General features: G+C 46.3%; 1 protein-coding gene across 1 annotated transcript in view; it reads left to right on the top strand.

The window, feature by feature from the left end:
* Positions 1-14,264, top strand: part of LOC310800120 (zinc finger E-box-binding homeobox 1-like) — a gene marked incomplete at its 5' end in the record, with an annotated part of 72,809 nt that extends 58,545 nt beyond the window's left edge. The window contains 8 exon segments of the mRNA XM_083662693.1: positions 4,815-4,982; positions 7,111-7,313; positions 7,864-7,969; positions 8,415-10,162; positions 11,716-11,896; positions 13,024-13,046; positions 13,049-13,438; positions 13,577-14,264. Coding sequence (XP_083518819.1) covers positions 4,815-4,982; positions 7,111-7,313; positions 7,864-7,969; positions 8,415-10,162; positions 11,716-11,896; positions 13,024-13,046; positions 13,049-13,438; positions 13,577-13,732 — 2,975 coding nt within the window. The 3' untranslated portion in view covers positions 13,733-14,264.
* Between the last annotated feature and the right edge of the window lie 4,472 nt (positions 14,265-18,736).

Here is an 18,736-nt window from a genome sequence, read left to right as displayed (position 1 = left end):
TCTCTCATCCCTTCATCCCTCTCTCCCTTCCTCTGTTGCTTTCGCTCCCCAGAGCCGAGCGGTCTCTGGTGCAGCCTTGAGAAGTGACCACCACCCACTAATCTTCTCCTCAGCGTGGCCCGGCTCGCTTCAAATGAAAGGCTGGACAGCGCCTCTCCTGAGACTGCTACGCTCCAAAACCCAAAGCTGCTTTCTCCCTTCCCCTTCTCATACTGCCTCTCTTTCTCTCTGGGCTCCTCTGGTTCTGAGTCATTCCTCTTGATTATATGTATCATGCTGTCATTACTCATTCAGTCCTAAATGATGATGTAGTGGTGGAGCAGTGAAGTGCAGCCTGCCCTCTGCTAAGAACAGGCTGACTGACTCCCGTAGTGAGAAGGTTGGCCAGGGAGGGCTTCTCCTTCGTAGTTGATGAGATGCAGAGCCTGATTACATCTCAGAGAATGGGCAGGGTGGAGCCGGAGAGAGCTTTGATATCATGAGGGAGCAAAGGCACTTACTGGCAGCGACAGCGAGAGGCTAGGTTGAACTACCTGGAGATATAGCCTAAGGCCCTTAGAAGACAAGCTGGCTGCACGTTGAGTTGGCTCGACAGTGAAGATGTGAAGCTTCCAGGCACCACAAGACTTCTATATTTCTCTTCCTCACCGTCGGCCTGATATGCTGTGATATACCCACAATGTCTGCTCAGGATGGGTCTCAAATCACTGAATAGCCATCCGGACGATATTTGCAGCAGGGACTGCGCGGACACACGGGAACACCGACATTCCTGTGCGGGCTATGTCATGATGTGATGTGAAGTTAAACTGAGCCACCCTTCTGCACAGGAAAGGAAGACTCTCCGGAGAGCTGGGAACGCTGTCCAGCGCATCCATAACTGACGCTTCGCTTGCACCGAGCCAAGGCTGAGTAAATCACCCATGATTTGGAAATGCCTCGCGTTTATTCTCTGGCTCACTTCCTGTTATTTGTAGATAAAACGTAACATTACCGCTCTAAGATTGTATTTTTGCTTGCAGTGTTTGTGCGAGTGCTTATCGCTGATATGTGTCTCTCCCATCCCATAATAGAGGAGAGGATAGAGCCTATGAACGGGTCTGGATGCACGACCACAGGAAGCAGCGGGGGCAAAGGTCAGCCAGGGCAGGAAGTGCATCATGGGATACCACTGTGTCACGTTACAGAGATATGGGCAGAGGACAAAGAGGGAGTGAGAGAGTGGGTGGTCTGGTGATTTTGCTCAAGAATAGCTGAAGAAAATATGTTATGCTATATGAAAAATATAAAAACAAGCTACTTTTTTTTTTAGCTTGTGAAACAAGCTTCAACAGATTGTCCTTACTCGACCTCGCGGGACCTGTTTTCCAGGGCTTTTGAACAGATTTTTGCACTTGTGCAGCAGTGCATTCACATCCCTGCGTCAGCGCATAAATGGCCCAGTGTGACGTTTCACCTCGGGGGAGCAGCCTGATAACAGAGCCGCCTCCGCATGGTTGTGAACACTTCTGGCCTCAGTCTTTACTTACCAAAGAGCTGAGAGAGAGAGAGAGACACACACACACACACACACACACAGACACACACACACACACACATACACACACACACACACACACACACACACACACACACACACACACACACACACACACAAACAGGAGGGAGAACAACTTGTCATACCTTTGCATCACAGACCCCCTGCTGGGACCCTACCTCACACACATGCTCAACATTTAGTAGCCTGGAGGTGTGTTTGTGTGCGGATGCTGCCTTTGAGCTGAGGATGGATGGGGACGGGGGAGGAGGGGCAGCGACTGGGGCAGCAGGGTGAAATTGGCCAAGTACAATTGGGGAGAAAATAGGGGAAATCAGAAAAAAACAACAACAAAAAAACATTGTGACGACAAAAACTATGAGGAAAACTATTGACATTTTTGTCAACGAAGAAAAACTAGTGAAAAATGTTATGGAGGGACGAATTAGGAAGAGATCCAATCAGAAGAGAAAAAGAAGTTAAACAGTTAAATCTGTGTCTGTATTCATTCCATAATAACACTTTAATTGATCTTTCCTGTGGGTTTGGAAATTCTAGAGGAACGTTTAAATAATGCATTACACTTTAACTAAGCCCGTTAGATTTTAAATCTAAAATCTAATAGACTAAATCTACGGTAGATTTAGTCAACTAAAATCTTATATTTAGTCAACTAAAACTTAGTCTCGGCTCCCAGACGTTTGGTGAGCTGCGCCACCAAACGTCTGGGAATTTCACTGTCAGAAACTGTCTGTCAGAGCCCGGCGAGAACGGCCGGCAGCAGACACGCCTACATTTATTATTAGAATTTTATTTGGTAGCGGCAATGCCATTTATCATAGTTCCAATATAGAGCAAGACACCGATGTGCTGCAAAGAGAGTTTATACCTGTTGTTTATTTTACAATAATTTTTCCTACACGGAAGTGGTCCGCTTGCTACTGTGAGTCATCAGCAGGCTCTGTAACGTTAGCCTCGGGAGTCGGGCTTATCGCTGGGGAAAAGACCTCTAGCCGCCGGGGCCGGATGAAACACGCCCTATTAACAGGTTATGTTTGTTTCTAAGTGATTAATATGTTTCTCCGCAAACGCGGCGATGTTTTGCGAGACACTGGTTCTGCATGAGCGTCACTGCCCCCAGAAAGCAGGCCCGCCCACAACACTCATGATTGGTTCTCCGATGCAAGGCTTCCAACAGCACCACCTAACGTTATGCAAAGATTTAAATAGTAATATTCTCAGTCTTACAGGAGTGAAACGGATTAAGACTGAGGGCTGAGTCTAACTAAAACTAGACTAAAACTAAAACATTTGAGATGACTGAAATATGACTAAAACTAAATGGCATTAGCCTATAGTCAGAAGACTATGACTAAAACTAAATCAAAATTTGCTGTCAAAATTAGCACTGGTTATCACCATTTTCATCCAGATATAGGCTATTGAGGTCAGAGGTCAACGGACCTCTTTGAAAAGAAGTCCGCTAAAGCCTCTGAAAGACAGTATCGAGATGTGCTGCCTATAGGTACTGAGAAACACATGAAATCAGGAGATTAACGGGATAAATTACCAATCGGGAGCACAGCGGCAGTAAGGGTTAAAAATAGGGAAAATGTGGAGTGGCGGCAGGTATGAGCGTGGAGCCATAAAGAGGTATGAGTGTGGAGCTAGCATAAAGAGAGGGGTGTGCCTGCTGCTATTGAGGTCATGGGAGAAAAGCTGTGTGCTAATGTGAGGGTTAGCAGCCCCTAATGTGTTTCTGACTCCACTCTGAGATGAGTAATCCCACAATCACACTTTCTCAGCACCTGCTGTTGGCTCCTGCTTAACACACACACACACACACACACACACACACACACACACACACACACACACACACACCCTCTCGCGGGTCTGTTATATGGTGGGTGGTTTGTCGAATGCTCTTTAAAAACCATAGCAACAAATGACTGCATCTCCCTCGTATTGTTTTTGTGGCTTTCTCAAGGTGCACCAGAGGAAGCCAGGCAGGGGTTTCTTTAATGATTGTGTTATTATTTAGGAGGACTGGTATTCACTGGGCCTCAGTGAGTCATGGAGCGCTACACCTGTTCCCATCTCCAAGGAGAACACAGCTGCTCCAGTCCTTCAAAACCCACATACTCACAAACCCCACTGCTCAAATCTCCACTAAGCAGAGGAGCGCTAACATCCATCCCTAAAACATCTGCCCAGTAAAGGCGACCACAGTATCCTCAGCAGTTTAACTTTGCTATTAGCTGATAGTCCCTTTGTAAATCTTCACTGTAAACCATATGCACAGGCACACTAACCAATAGAGGAATAATGTTCAGTTTAATCGCCGACACGCTATACTCGGTTCCGGTATCCACTTCAGGAAGCGCTGGGAGAGCAGTACGGGAAGAGGGGAGGAAGCTTTTGCACATCCTAAACTCTGTCCTCAGGTTACATTTCCTATAAGCCGCAGCTCGCTAATTAGCGCTCGTTGGACTAGCTAGCTGGGCTCATGTGATGTGTTGTAAAAGCACACTCCGCTCCCACGTAGAGGTTCTCATTTGCTGGGATATTAAGCACAGTTTGAAGGCCAAGCCTCTCCGGAGAGCAAACTCTGGTGTGTGTGTGTGCGTGCGTGTGACTGTGAATGTGGATGCATATAGCCTACATTAGCACCTGCATGATATCTATCTCCCGCAATACATTGGGGCAAGTTTCATCATCTAATTATCAGTCCCAGTCTCAATAAGTACCTTACCTAACATTGTGAATAGCGACGTGCCATTCAGTTCTTACAAAGAGCTCCTTGATGCACATACAGTAGCCTCTGCCTTTTGATGCTAATTAGTTTTCTCATCCCATTGTCAACCATGACATTCAGGTTATTGTCCCCCCTGCCACTGCACACGTCGTGATCAAGGGCTTAGTTAGTGAGATCTGGCTTGTCTATTACAGTATATAAACCATTATTGGATCATCGCATTTAATATACAAAGCTTTCATAATCGATACTAAAACAGTAAGCAGCATCCATGTAAGAAAGTCTTCAAAAGTACAGATGAATCAATGTTTTAGATTCTGCTTTCATTTAAGATTCTAATCAGCTTATTGTCTTTGTGTGTGTGTGTGTCTGTGTGTGTGTGTGTGTGTGTGTGTGTGTGTGTGTGTGTGTGTGTGTGTGTGTGTGTGTGTGTGTGTGTGTGTGTGTGTGTGTGTGTGTGCGTGCGTGCGTGCGTGCGTGCGCGTGTGCATGCGTGTGTGTGTGTGTTTCCGATTCCAGTGAGGGAGGAGTGTGTGTCAGATGGCGAGGATGATGTCAGCACAGACGCCATGATGGAGGAGATGCTCCAGCAGGGAGACACGGCCGTCATCTACCCTGAGGCCCCCGAAGACGAGCAGCAGCGTCAGACCCAGGGCACGCCCGAAGCCAGCGGCCACGATGAGAACGGTGCGTTGCAACAACCACACTAGTCTGGTAAATCCATCCTGATCACCTGAACTCACATTCTGTCTGGACTTCTGCCCGCCCCCAGCGATTTCCACAAATGACAAAGTCCACAGGCCAATCAGGGACTTGCGCCGTAGCTGACAACGCAATCGGTCAACAGTAATGGCATGTTCACGAAGCAACGAGCGGTAATGTTAACGTTAGTAGAGTAAACGCAGCCATAAGTGCAGTTATTACAGAAATAGACTCGATAACAATTAAGCAAGAACAAGAGTATGCACCAGCCCAGTTTTTCGGCAGAGAAGACGTTTTCGCCGTTCTTCCGAATGGATTTGGATTGGATTTGGTGACACTGATTGGCTGAAGGAGTTGTCTGTCAAGGCAAGTACTCCCGCCCACTGAAATCGATGCGGGCAGCTGTCCAGACTGATCCGTAGAGTGAAGCAGAATGTGAGATCACAATATCAGGATGCTTTTGCCCCGGCTATAAGCACACAGTCCAGCCTGCACACAGTCCAGCCTGCACACAGTCCAGCCTGCACACTTCACATTGGTACAGTATAAGCACACAGTCCAGCCTGCACACTTCACATTGATATAAGCACACAGTCCAGCCTGCACACTTCACATTGGTATAAGCACACAGTCCAGCCTGCACACTTCACATTGGTATAAGCACACAGTCCAGCCTGCACACTTCACATTGATATAAGCACACAGTCCAGCCTGCACACTTCACATTGGTATAACCACACAGTCCAGCCTGCACACTTCACATTGGTATAACCACACAGTCCAGCCTGCACACTTCACATTGGTATAACCACACAGTCCAGCCTGCACACTTCACATTGGTATAAGCACACAGTCCAGCCTGCACACTTCACATTGCTATAAGCACAGAGTCCAGCCTGCACACTTCACATTGGTATAACCACACAGTCCAGCCTGCACACTTCACATTGCTATAAGCACACAGTCCAGCCTGCACACTTCACATTGGTATAAGCACACAGTCCAGCCTGCACACTTCACATTGGTATAACCACACAGTCCAGCCTGCACACTTCACATTGGTTTAATAGCAGGTACAGAGAACTAAGCCAGCACAAAATCATTTTGCATGTAAAAAACCCATCCAGAAATACCATCATGTACTTGCCTGCATTAATTGCTCCAAATGCAATCGCTACCGCACAAGAAAGGTATAGTGACTCACTTGAATGGAGCCATGCTAAAACACACACCATCATTTCCACCTGAGAGCTCTCAGTCGCCGGGCTCTCACACCATTACTGCAGCTAGCGAGTAATTACTCACCCCCCGGGGGGCGCTCTACCTGCTCCCTCGCTCACCTCAGGTGTTAACTCCACCCCATTAACGCCGCTCTCCGACATCATTACACACACTGCTATTTGTTAAGTGCAACACACTGGGGCCTTTATGGCTCACGGGCTTTTGGCTTCTACCTGCTACCACAGAGGGACAAAGGGGGGGGGGGGGTGGATACGGGTGTTTAGGGGAGGAAGAGAAACGGCAACACCTGAGTAAATTTGTCACGTCTGTGCGAGCGCTGACTCACAGCTACCTGGGCGATAATGTGTGTACGCTCCCTTCCCGAGGCCCTCACCTGGCCCGCGGGGGAACTTAATACATCACCTGTTAACAAAGTAATGCTTTACCTGTGTGGGAGCGGGGCAACTGAGCCCCCTCTGCACGCCGGCTTAGATCTAGGCGGACGAGCTGGCTTTTCTAAAGATTTGTGTTCATTTTTCAACACTTTTGACAGACAATAGGCAATCAAACGATGGGATTTCAGACATGATTTTACTGGGCACAAAGGAATCCGAAAAAATGCAGATTTCACTCCTGTGGTATCTCTCTCTCTCTATTTATCAGCCTTTATCCATTTGGTTACCTGGGTGCTGTTTACCTGAGGGGGAGGACCTGTCAGTGATTGGTGAAATCGCAGAGGAGTGTTACTGTGGCCCGCAGTCCAGAACATCAAAGGGCCCTCCCTATTGACCGTGTGTTAGACAGCCCCCTTTCCCCCCCCTCTCCTCCTTCCCCCTTCACTCTCACGTACATCGTTATCACACTCAGTCTCCCCTTCTGTGGTGTCACCCAGGAACCCCTGATGCCTTCTCCCAGCTGCTCACCTGCCCCTACTGCTCACGAGGCTACAAGCGCTACAGCTCCCTGAAGGAGCACATCAAGTACCGCCACGAGAAGAGCGAGGACAACTTCAGCTGCTCGCAGTGCAGCTACACCTTTGCCTACCGCACGCAACTGGAGAGACACATGACGGCCCACAAGGCCGGCAGGGATCAGGTACACACCAACTCACCAAGTGCTACTGTAACATGTTTGTTGGTTCAGTTTGTTTTAATATTTCAAATATTTCATTGTGTTTTAGCAGAATACTACTTGTGTGGTACTGTGGTAATTAAGTATATTAAATTACAAACTAGTCAATATCTATCTTATACTGTAAAGACATTCACTGGTTCAATTTGAAAGCCAAGACATGTCTGTCTTCTAATATTGTAATATTTGATTAATCTCCATTAGGTATTTTAAGTTCATTTAAGATTTGAAATATTTTCAATTAATTTTACTTGTGATTTGTTAGTTGTGTATATATAGTACAGATAAAGTCATTCTAAATGATGTAACATGATGTGGAAGCTTAGTCCTGGGTGCTGTTTACTAACTGTAGGGAGTAGTAATTGTGAAATCCTGCTTTCAAACATGATAAATAAACATGACCTTTTGTCCTTGATTGATTAATGACGTTGCGGCGTGAATTAGTAGCAGTTCAAAGGTTGTGTTGTCATTGTATCTCTGTCTGAACGACCCCTCTCCCCTCTCTCTCTGACAGAGACACGTCACACAGTCAGGAGGCAACCGAAAATTCAAGTGCACTGAATGTGGTAAAGCATTTAAATACAAGCACCACCTGAAGGAGCACCTACGCATTCACAGCGGTGAGTGGACAACCTCTGTCACCATGGCAGCATAGTGTGTTCCTGTGAAAAACATGGCTTGTGCTTGCTAGTGATCCATTGCCATGATTCTCCATTAGCCACAGATGTTTCATCTCCATCAAACAAATATTGATGTTTTATTTATGTTTGAGCCAATTCTGTGTATTTAGATATCCTTGATCGTGTTTCAGTCCATTGTGTGATCTTCCTTAATGTGCCATCATTGTGTTTCTTTTGGCATTATGGGACAGCAATTAGAGAGGGCCATTTCCCAATGGTGCCATTACATCAGCGTTTAAGCATCATTGAAATGCATTAGAGATCTTTCCAGCCTTATAGCTCATAGCCTAGCCTGCTCATTTAGCTTCATTCACTAATGGAAGCCTGTGGCTCTCTCCCCCGCCTCTCTCTTTCTCTCTCTCCTACACATTGTGTTTTCATACAGGGGAGAAACCCTACGAGTGCTCCAACTGCAAGAAGCGCTTCTCCCACTCGGGCTCCTACAGCTCCCACATCAGCAGTAAGAAGTGCATCAGTGTCATCTCAGTCAACGGCAAGCCACGCTCGGGGAACGCTAAGACCCAGACCCAGTGCCCGTCGCCAGCCCTGCCCACCTCGCCCTCCGCTCTCCGTACCCAGATCAGGGACAAGCTGGAGCACGGCAAGCCCCTGCAGGAGCAGCTGCCCCTCAACCAGATCAAGAGCGAGCCGGTGGACTACGAGTACAAGCCGACAGTGATGACGTCCCCGACTGTGACCGGCATAAACGGCGCCATCTTCAACGGGGGCGCGGCAGCCACGCTGCAGGGCGCGGTGCAGGCCGTGGTCCTGCCCACCATGGGGCTGGTGTCGCCCATCAGCATAAACCTGGCGGACCTGCAGAACGTTCTCAAAGTGGCCGTGGACAGTAACATGATCCGCCAGGTGCTGGAGAGCAACGCCAAAAGCCAGGGACTGATGTGCTCGGGTTTAACCACTGGAACGCTCCACCCACAGCAGCAACTCATCTCAGCCATCAGTCTGCCTATTGTGGGCCAGGATGGTAATGCAAAGATCATAATCAACTACAGTCTGGACCCCAACCAGGCCCAGGCCCAGCTCACGGCCCAGAACTTGAAGAAAGAGCTCCAGTCGGTCACATCGGCCGAGGTAGCCACTGAGACCTGCAAAGCCCAGAGACTCCCAGAAGACCTCACCGTCAGAAGCACCAGGGGCACAGAAACTAAAGAGGTTGAAGAGGAGGGGAAGACCACTAAAACTTGTCTCCTGTGTGATAACTGTCCCGGGGGGCTGGAAGCGCTTCACGCCCTCAAGCACTGCAAGAAAGACGGTCTCAGGCTCAACGGAACGGGCCTGGACAAGTCTGAGTCTGCTATCGCCGCCCTGCTGTCAGAAGGAGCGCTCTGTAGCCACCCCAAAAACCTTTTGTCCCTGCTCAAGGCCTACTTCGCCTTAAACGCAGAGCCCACTAAGGACGAATTGGCCAAGATCTCTGACTCGGTCAGCCTGCCCACCCATGTGGTCAAGAAGTGGTTTGACAAAATGCAGGAGGGTCAGATATCGCTGGGTGCCCCGACACCTCCCTCTGAAGAGGAGGATACCTGTGAATCTAACAGTGTGTTGTCTCTGGTCCCAGGGAAGGACATGGCCACTATGAGCCCTTCTGCGACCCAGGGCAGCCCCACAGAAGGCACCCCGGCTGAGGTCAACGGCTCTCACAGCTCGCCGGCCTCGCCCTCGCCACTAAACCTGACGGCCGGGGGTCCCGTCCAAGCCCGGCCTCCGCAGAGCACTGAGGGACCCCTAGACCTGTCGCTGCCAAAGCCCACCAGGGATGAAGCGGAGAGGGCAGCGGCCAAAGCCCGTGTTTACTCCTCCCCTCCCGCTGGCTCCACCAATCAGGATGAACCCCTGAACTTGACTTGCACAAATAAGAAAGAGGCATCGCCACTCTCCAGCCCCATCACCCTGTATGCCAGCCAACCAAGTGCCAACCCCATCAACATTATGACCACTCAGCTCCCCACCATCGTGGCTATCGCCGACCAAGGCCGCATGCCCTGCCTGCAGGCAATTACCACCAACAAACAGACTATCCTGATCCCCCAGCTGGCCTACACCTATACCACTACAGCAAGCAGCCCCGCTGGGACCGAGACGCAGGAAAAGACCATCCACCTCAATGGAATCAAGGTGTGCAACCGTGCGCGCACTCTCCATTTAGCAAGAAACAAGCTTTCGTCCAAGCTGAAAGTGAGGCATAGCTGGTCTTTGTTCCTTCTCCCTGTCAATGACTCAGTGAATATGTAGGCTGTGGTATGCAAGAGGGAGGAACTGAGTGGCATTTCTTCTCATGTGAATAAGCTACCTACTGTTAATTCTTACTGTTTCATCAAGCTTTATTAGCTCCCTCAGCATTTGAGAGTCTGTTTCTTGGCTCTAGCTCCACTGGAGGTCAGCCACAGTCAGTGAACAGGTTAAACTCTACCTATTGATTTACAGATAGGAGAGACCGTTTAACACGGTAGCCATCTTGAGAGGCAAGTGGATTGGAATCAAGTTGGCTTTTCTCTTGTTTGGAACGATCAGTCAAACTCTTCAGTCCAGATCATTACTTCTCATCGTTCCAAACCGCTAAAACATGATAGATAGTTTGAAACCATCCAAACTCCAATCAATAAGTCATATATAGAAATGTCAGATTTCAGCTCTTTGTAAAATGATAGCCCCTAATAGTTCTTCATTGGGCAGACAGGTAATGGGCCCATAATGATGGATCCAGATCTATCCCGGTGTGTGAGTGATCTCCCTGGGCTGTCACCCAGAGGACATGAGGCTGCACTTTACTGCAGAGCCCCTATCGATCTGCTGGAATCTGTTTAAACGCCGCACCTCTGCCTGGCCCATTGATTTATTGTTGTTGTATTATGCTTTCGTGTTAAGTAGATTGGCATAGACCTGCCTTGTAAAAAAAAAAGAGCCCTGTGTATATATCAGTTCCTTAATAATGCCTCACATCCCCTCCGCTGCATCAGTGGGTGTATTCCTCCCGGTGCAGTGATATAAGGAAGCTGTAGGTGTGCTCGTAAGTGAAAAGCATGAGTGTGCTAAGTGCCTCACTCTTTGTTGAGTCATGGCTGTTTTTTGGCTCAAGGAAAGGGCCAGTGGAGTCTACCGGGTCTTTTCGCTCACCCCTTTAACTGAATTGTGAGTGATTTTACATTTCACAAGTTCTGCCAGAGAGAGCCGTGAGCAGGATATGACATGACTTCCTGCCATGCACATGCCCGACGTTCACTGGTATTCTGGTTATTAATGAATCATTCATTGTCTTTTTCTGACAAAACAAAACAGAAACCTCACTTTGAATTTCCGTCCATGGTGCAGGGTGTGAATTTCGTCATTTTAAGGACCATTTGGCCTTCGACATCGCAATTTTTTTTAGGGCACAAGGCCACATGCCAGGGCACAAAGGCCATTGCTCTATTGACATCGTGAAGAGCATTTTTCTGAAATGTGTGTTACAATGAGCCAATTACACATCCTTTGTATAGGCCAGGCTACATTAAACTGAGACCATGATGCTTTTAAAGCAACTGATAGTAGCAGGCTGGCAGCAGAGCACTGCCAAGGTGGCCTTAGGGATCTCAGGGCATCACAGCCAGTGGGAGGGGTAACGGAGGCCATGGCCTCCATGTAATTCCCACCCTGCCGTGGTGTTAATGCATGTGTGTCATGTTCCCCAGGAGGAGAAGCAGGACACGGGCTCGGAGGGTGTGTCCACCATGGAGGAGCAGAACGACTCGGACTCGGGCCCCCCGAGGAAGAAGATGAAGAAGACGGAGAGCGGCATGTACGCCTGCGACCTGTGCGACAAGATCTTCCAGAAGAGCAGCTCGCTGCTGCGGCACAAATACGAACACACAGGTAAAAAAAAAAAAAACTTTCCGAGCCTACGCGCGAATGCGGCCAACAATCACAGATGGAACTCTGAATAAAACGTATTGCCGGAACTTCCCTCACCATCACTCACTGTTGAGCCCTGGGAAAAGATGAGTCAGAGTACAAGTGAAAGGGGGGATTTTGAGCTATCGCACGCTGCAGCGCTCAGCGGTGTAAAGCAGCAGAGGGTGGACACTTCCATTCCAGCAGGTATTACTCAACATGCACAGAAGAGGTCTGAGAAGTTCTTTCCGCCAACTCCCCTCCTCTGCGCTGCCAGCTACATTACCTTCTCATGTGAAGCACCAAATGTTGCAACAGGCGAGCTCTGGTAGTGATTTGGAGCGCTCGAACAGGGAGGATGCCGCGGCCAAGCGCAGGTCAACACTCAGAGAGAGGCTTTTTTCTGTTTTTTCTTTATTACTCTGATACCTGGCTAGGAGCCGCAGTGTTCAGCTCCAAATGACCTCACCTAGCCTCAAACTAGCTGTTCCCTGCCTGGATAAAGTTTCCTTGAAGGTTTTCAGGCACAATTGTTGCACTTTTGTTATATTGTTTTGAAATGCTCTCCTTGGATACATTCATGATAGATATTATTATGCATTCTCAGCCAGCGGCACCCTGCCTTTCACACAGCTATGTGGGGGATTCACTACAACTGCTACTTTTCAGTGTTTATTGTTCTCCTCACCTGTCTGTGCTTTTTCACTAACACTTTTTCACTCTATTCATGGCATTCATTAATTTCTTTTTGACAGCGACGTCGTGGTATATTTCAGGGTTTCCACAAGTCCTTGAAATTTGTTTGTGAATTTGAAAAGGTTTTTGAAAATAGACATAAATGGACATAGGTAATTGAAAGTGTTTGAATTGATATATAGTGTAACAGCACAACTGAGAAGTGTTCACACATTCAAGCCTCTCTCTCTTCAATTGTTCTCATTATAAAAATGATCAGTGTTGCACCAGTATTTAATCTTGATCAGTGTCTAAAACTATGCCATGTCCTTGAATTTGAGGGAATTGGGCCTGGAAAGTCCTGGAAAGTCCTGGAAAGTCCTTGAAAAGTCCTTGAATTTGATTATCTTTCTCCTCTCTTCTCTCCCCCGCAGGGAAGCGACCTCATGAGTGCGGGAAATCTGCACCAAGGCCTTCAAACACAAGCACCACCTGATCGAACACATGCGGCTCCACTCGGGGGAGAAGCCGTACCAGTGCGACAAGTGCGGCAAGCGCTTCTCCCACTCTGGCTCCTACTCGCAGCACATGAACCATCGCTACTCCTACTGCAAGAAAGAGGCGCCGGGCCAGGGGGAAAGGGGAGGGAGAGAGAGCCCCGAGGAGGATGGGGAGGCCCGGGCCCAGACGGAGCTGCCACGGACCCCCTCCCGGCTGGACTCGGACGAGCGGGGCAGCAGCGCCCGCGAGGACGAAGAGAGCGAGGAGGAGGACGAAGATGTGGATATGGATGACATCCAGGTGGTGCAGATCGGGGACGAAGGGGGGGACGAGGACGAGGAGGTGGAAGAGGAGGGACAGAGAGAGGGGGAGAGGGGCGAGCTTGGCTGGGCCGGAGAGAGAGAAACAGAGGGCGAGGTGGAGAGGGTCGTGGTTGGGGGAGGAGAGGAGAGAGGGGTAGAGGTGAAGCAGGAGGAAGAGGAGGTAAGAGAGGAAGAGGAGGCAGACACAAGGCAAGATGACAAGGAAGTGGGAGAGAAGGTGGAAGCAGAGGTCATGGAGGAGACTGGAGGCGAAGCGAATGGGGACACGGTTTCGGAAGACAAGAACCAGACGCCGCAGGAGGAAGGAGATACCGAGTAAAAAGAGGAACCAGACCGATGACGGGACGGTTTACTCTCTCCTGGATGAGACGCAATCAGATCCCCCAAGTTTGGTTCCTTGGGACAAATTTGTTTCAGTTCACTACTGTGTAGAAATCCAGGTGTGCCTGAAAAAAGAACAATACTAGTGACTTTTCCTGCAGGAGAACGCCTTCTCGCTGTTAAAAAAAAGTCACTTGTAAAGAAAAATGAAAAGACAAACATGAATTTTAACAACGGAGGAAATGCATTATACAGACTTTGGAAGCTAGAGCCGACACGTTTTAGATAATGTTTTGTTACTAAAACACCTTGGATCATTTCTTTTTATCAGTGTTACTAATTTTATCACTCATATTTTAACCTTTAAAAAGCTGTACATTTGGGAGATATTTCTATACCTTTTTATTGCCAATGAACAAAAAAAATCAGTATTTTATTAAGTTGGAAGGAAAATAAGAAAAATCCTGTGCACTACAAGTGGCTTGGTTTACCTATGGATGGAGCAGTTGAGTTATGTTGTCTACCCTTCAGTATTACCGCACTAGACCTACCACGCCATCACAGCTAGCAGACGTTAGCATGAAGTTTTGTTGTTGTTTTGAATGGATTTTGAGCCTTAAGAAGAAGAAGAAGAAGGAAAAAAAACAATACAACGGCAAGGGGCGCATTCTGCATCTAGTTCCTGGAGGTACTAGCGTTGATTTTTGCTCATTTTACAAATCAGTGTTTTAAATGTTCAGAAGGAGGAGAAAGAGGACGTAGAAATCCTTTTGACCCCACAGACCAACCCCCGCCCCCCCCCCCCCCCCCCCCCACTCCGAGCCTTATGCAAAAAAGAAAAGAAAAAACCAAGAGAAACATGCATATCAAAAGTGCCATTGAATAATGCTGTTGAACCTTAGCAGTGTGATCAGGTATTTGCCGGGGCCCCACATTGGATCGCAGCTTGACCCGTCAACTAATAAACCGCTATACTGTCGACTTTGGCTCGCCACCACACCTGATAGAGTATAGAACTTAGCCCATAGCGCATATCCATGTATCATAGATTTGACATGAGTTGTTTCTATTTCTAATCTGAGCGAACCGGAGAGTAAAAGGACTATACAAATGCACACGTTTTCAAAAATGGATGATATGAAGTATGATTTGTAATTGCATTTACATACAGTAATGTACCTTTTAAGACCCTGTCCAGTGCACTTGTTTAACACACCATGAAAATGCTCACTCTCTCTTCAGGTAACAAATGTAGGCAAATATGAATCCCAGGAGTTTAAAGAATAAGTTCACCTAAAAATGAAAATTCAGTCAGGAGTTTTTTAGTCCACAAAACATTGTGGAGTTTCACAGCAAAACACTGTTGCAGCATTCTTCTAAACAATTGAAGTGGATGGGGACCAACTTTCAGAAAATACTGGCGTACACACCTGGCGTAATCCAAGTCTCAGAAGCCCCGAGATGCCAAGTTGACTTTAAAAGACATCATTTACATCCTATTTGTATGTGAAATCTTCACTTTAGCACACTGTACAGCAGCAGCAGCCATTCTTCCTTCATTTCATGACTACAGTGAAGATGTCAGCTAAAAATAGTGTAAATGATGTCTTTCAAGTCAGGTTGGCATCTCTGGGCTTCTGGAGACTTGGATTATGCCAGATAAGCAGTATGAATTTATAAATATAAATAATAATGTAAAGAATAATATAAATAAATATATTATTATTTATATAATATAAAATATATATATACATATATATATATACATATATATATATAAATATATATATATGTAAGGGATAATGTATTGTGAGCCGGTGATTACTGGCAAAATAATGTTCATTATTTCCAGTAATCACCGGCTCACTATACATTATCCCGCTTAGAACACGGCCTACAACTAAATCATTCAATAATCTGACAAAAATAATTATTCAAATAGATTTTTTAATAGCGTTTTCAATGACAAAGCGGTTTCATTCGTAATTGGCACACAAGACAGCACAGCTGCAACTGGTTGGCCTAATTAGTAGTGTCTGCTGACAAAAGGCTCTTATCAACTGATTAATCCAGGTGTGGCAGAGCAGCGGTCGGTTGTCGAGAAATAATGACCGGTGAATCTTGTTGATTAACCAATCAGAATCGAGTATTCAAGAGAGCCGTGTTCTAAATATATATATATATATATATATATATATATATATATATATATATATATATATATATATATATATATATATATATATACATACACACATATATAATATAAATTTACCCCCCACCCCAACAGTGTTTTGCTGAGAGACTCCAGCACTGTTTTGTAGACTACAAAATTTCATCCATCCTTCCATCGGTATGGGGGTGAGTAGATAGTGACTGCATTTTCATTTTTGGGTGAACTTTTCCTTTAATTCAGACATGTTTTTACCTGTCAGTATTATTTTGTCAGTGTTGTTGATTTCGGTTCATGTTTTCTGTTCTGTTTCATTGTGTGTTTCATTGTTCAGCAATGGCAGTATTATCCCCACCCCCAATGATATGGGTATGTCTGTTTAGTTATAGAGAACTTTTATATTTATGTGTCTTATTTTTTATATTTCTTTATGGTTATTTATTACACTATGTAGTGTACAATACTGTAGTTTGTATTAATACGATAATATATTTTAGTATGAAAAAAAAACAAGATTCAAGTCAAAGGCAAATGACTACAAGGCTGGAAAAATGAGACTCCGGCGTACTGAAGTTATGTTTTACGAACAAATGAAATGATGTTTGAAAACTGCACCCTACAAGCCTGAAATTGGAACCTGTGACCTCTCTGCATCCATTCTCATGTTAGTTTAGTTTTCTTCCCCTCTCTAATATGAAGCTACTGAACTTTTGAAAACTAATTGTATGTCTAATAGCATGAGTGTGCTGTTGTATTGAAGGATGATCCTTAACCACAAAAACTGTCCTTTTTGCCAAGCCAAAATAATATTGACGTATGTTCTTATGTTTTTATTTCTGCCAATTTATTACTTTTTATGTCAGTGTCAAGACCATGCCCTCTTTTATATGTCCCTCCCTCTTTTAACATCCCCCATTGGTATTTTTTTTATAGTGATTGTTTTTTGTTTTTGTTTTTGTTTTTTGGTTGGTTGCCCCCCCCCCCCCCCATCCCCCCATTTTTTATGACTCCCCATCTCACAATAAAATACATCCATTACAAGCTGCTGGATTTGTAATGGTAATGTCATTATAATGGGTTTTGACATGCATTGTTGCTTGGTATGCGATATACAAGCAAATATAACAATAACAGAAATATGACACAGATCAGTTTACAGTTAATATAACCAAACTGCTCATTCACACATTTACCACATGATACAATTAGGACAATGTTATCATTTTTGATTTGATCCAAGATTCCGTGTTGCATTCATTTCAAATAATTAACTTAAACTTGACCAAAAAACAACAATGCAATTAAATATTCAGCAGCCATGCTTTTGCCACAGATAAGAATATGTTTGTAAATCTGAACATTATTGTCACTCCTCAACTCAAATCACTGCAAGATATGACTAAAAAAGTTAACAAACTTCATTTAAACTAGAATTGAGTCCTAAAATCTTGTTTTTCGTAACACAAGTTAAAACAATTTTCCAATACAATTTTAATTGTTTCTAGAATTTTGTTGAATCAAGTAACAGTTGATTTGCTGTTGAACGAGGGAAAATATTTCAATCCGTTGGTAGAGTCACTTGCTCCAAGATAAACACCATTTCAACACGTGACAGCAGATGAAATCACTTGTTACATTGGATACGTGCACCGCTGGTCTTTCCACTGAACCAGGCCTCTCCCTGTCCCACAGGACCCAGGCTGCGCCCCTCGGTGATCAGTCAGAACCCCCTGCGTGTCCAGCCAGTCTGCCTGGTAGCAGCCCAGCCCAAGGTCAACCCTATTGATCCAGATTAGGTTTCCAACAGGGTCGACCCTCCTGCCCCCCCATCCCCACCTCCCCTCTCCACACCGGCATGAATTAGTAATGGGATGGACTGAAAATCCATAGCCTGTTGAGGAGCCTGAAAATGATACAAGAGCTGGTGAACATAACTGATAGTCGGCTCCCTCGCTCACTCTCTCTTCCCAGGAGGTTTGGCAGGATGGGGGGGGGGGGGGGGGGGGGGGGGCAGCCTCGCAGTCTCTCAGCTTCCAAACAGGGTTTCAGAGAGGGACATTTTCAGGATAGTCCCTTAAGTCCAAAGAGGTGCTACTGTCTCGGTGCCTATACAGTATGTGCCTGACAGAAAAGCAGGTGTGGGCGTGAGTGGGAAGGGATTCCGCACGTCTCCCTTTGTCTGTGGATGGAGTGGGAACGCTGTGATCATTGTGGAAAATAAGCTTGTGTGTGTGTGTGTGTGTGTGTGTGTGTGTGTGTGTGTGTGTGTGTGTGTGTGTGTGTGAGTGCTTCGTGAGCTTGTGTGTGCAGCACGTCCGTATTTGCCTGACTGTGTGTGTGTGTGTGTGTGTGTGTGTGTGTGTTTTATATGGGGAGGGGGGTTTGGTCGTGTGACAGAGAGTCATCGGTCACAGGTTTTGAGCTGTTTGATTCTGCCATCATGCTGAACGGCTCCCCAGAGACAGTGGGAGTGGAGGAGGGGGCTGGTGTTGGTGGTGGGATAATGCTTTATAGCACAGCTCACACCATAACATTAGTGTGTCAAACATCTAGCATCTAGTAATTGTGCCTATTATGAATCACTTTAACCGGTGGTGAGAAAGCATTCTATGAGTCCAAAACATCAGGATGCTGCTGCAACCCGTGGCCTAGCACTCAGCCTGCGTTTTCATAAAAGAAGGCTTTCCAGTCCGATCCGGGGACTTAAAGCCAAGGCATCGCCATATGTTCTGCTGGGCTCAGCATTTCAAAAGAAAATTGAAAAGCTATAACTGCTAAGAGGATATGGAGTGCTCTTGCCAATAATGGCGCGAAAGCCTGATGAAGTAT

Source organism: Poromitra crassiceps (genome assembly GCF_964638095.1).
Source record: "Poromitra crassiceps genome assembly, chromosome: 2".
In the NCBI taxonomy this organism is placed as follows: Eukaryota; Metazoa; Chordata; class Actinopteri; order Beryciformes; family Melamphaidae; genus Poromitra; species Poromitra crassiceps.
The sequence above is the reverse complement of the archived record's forward strand: the minus strand, read 5'-3'. Positions and strand labels throughout refer to the sequence as shown.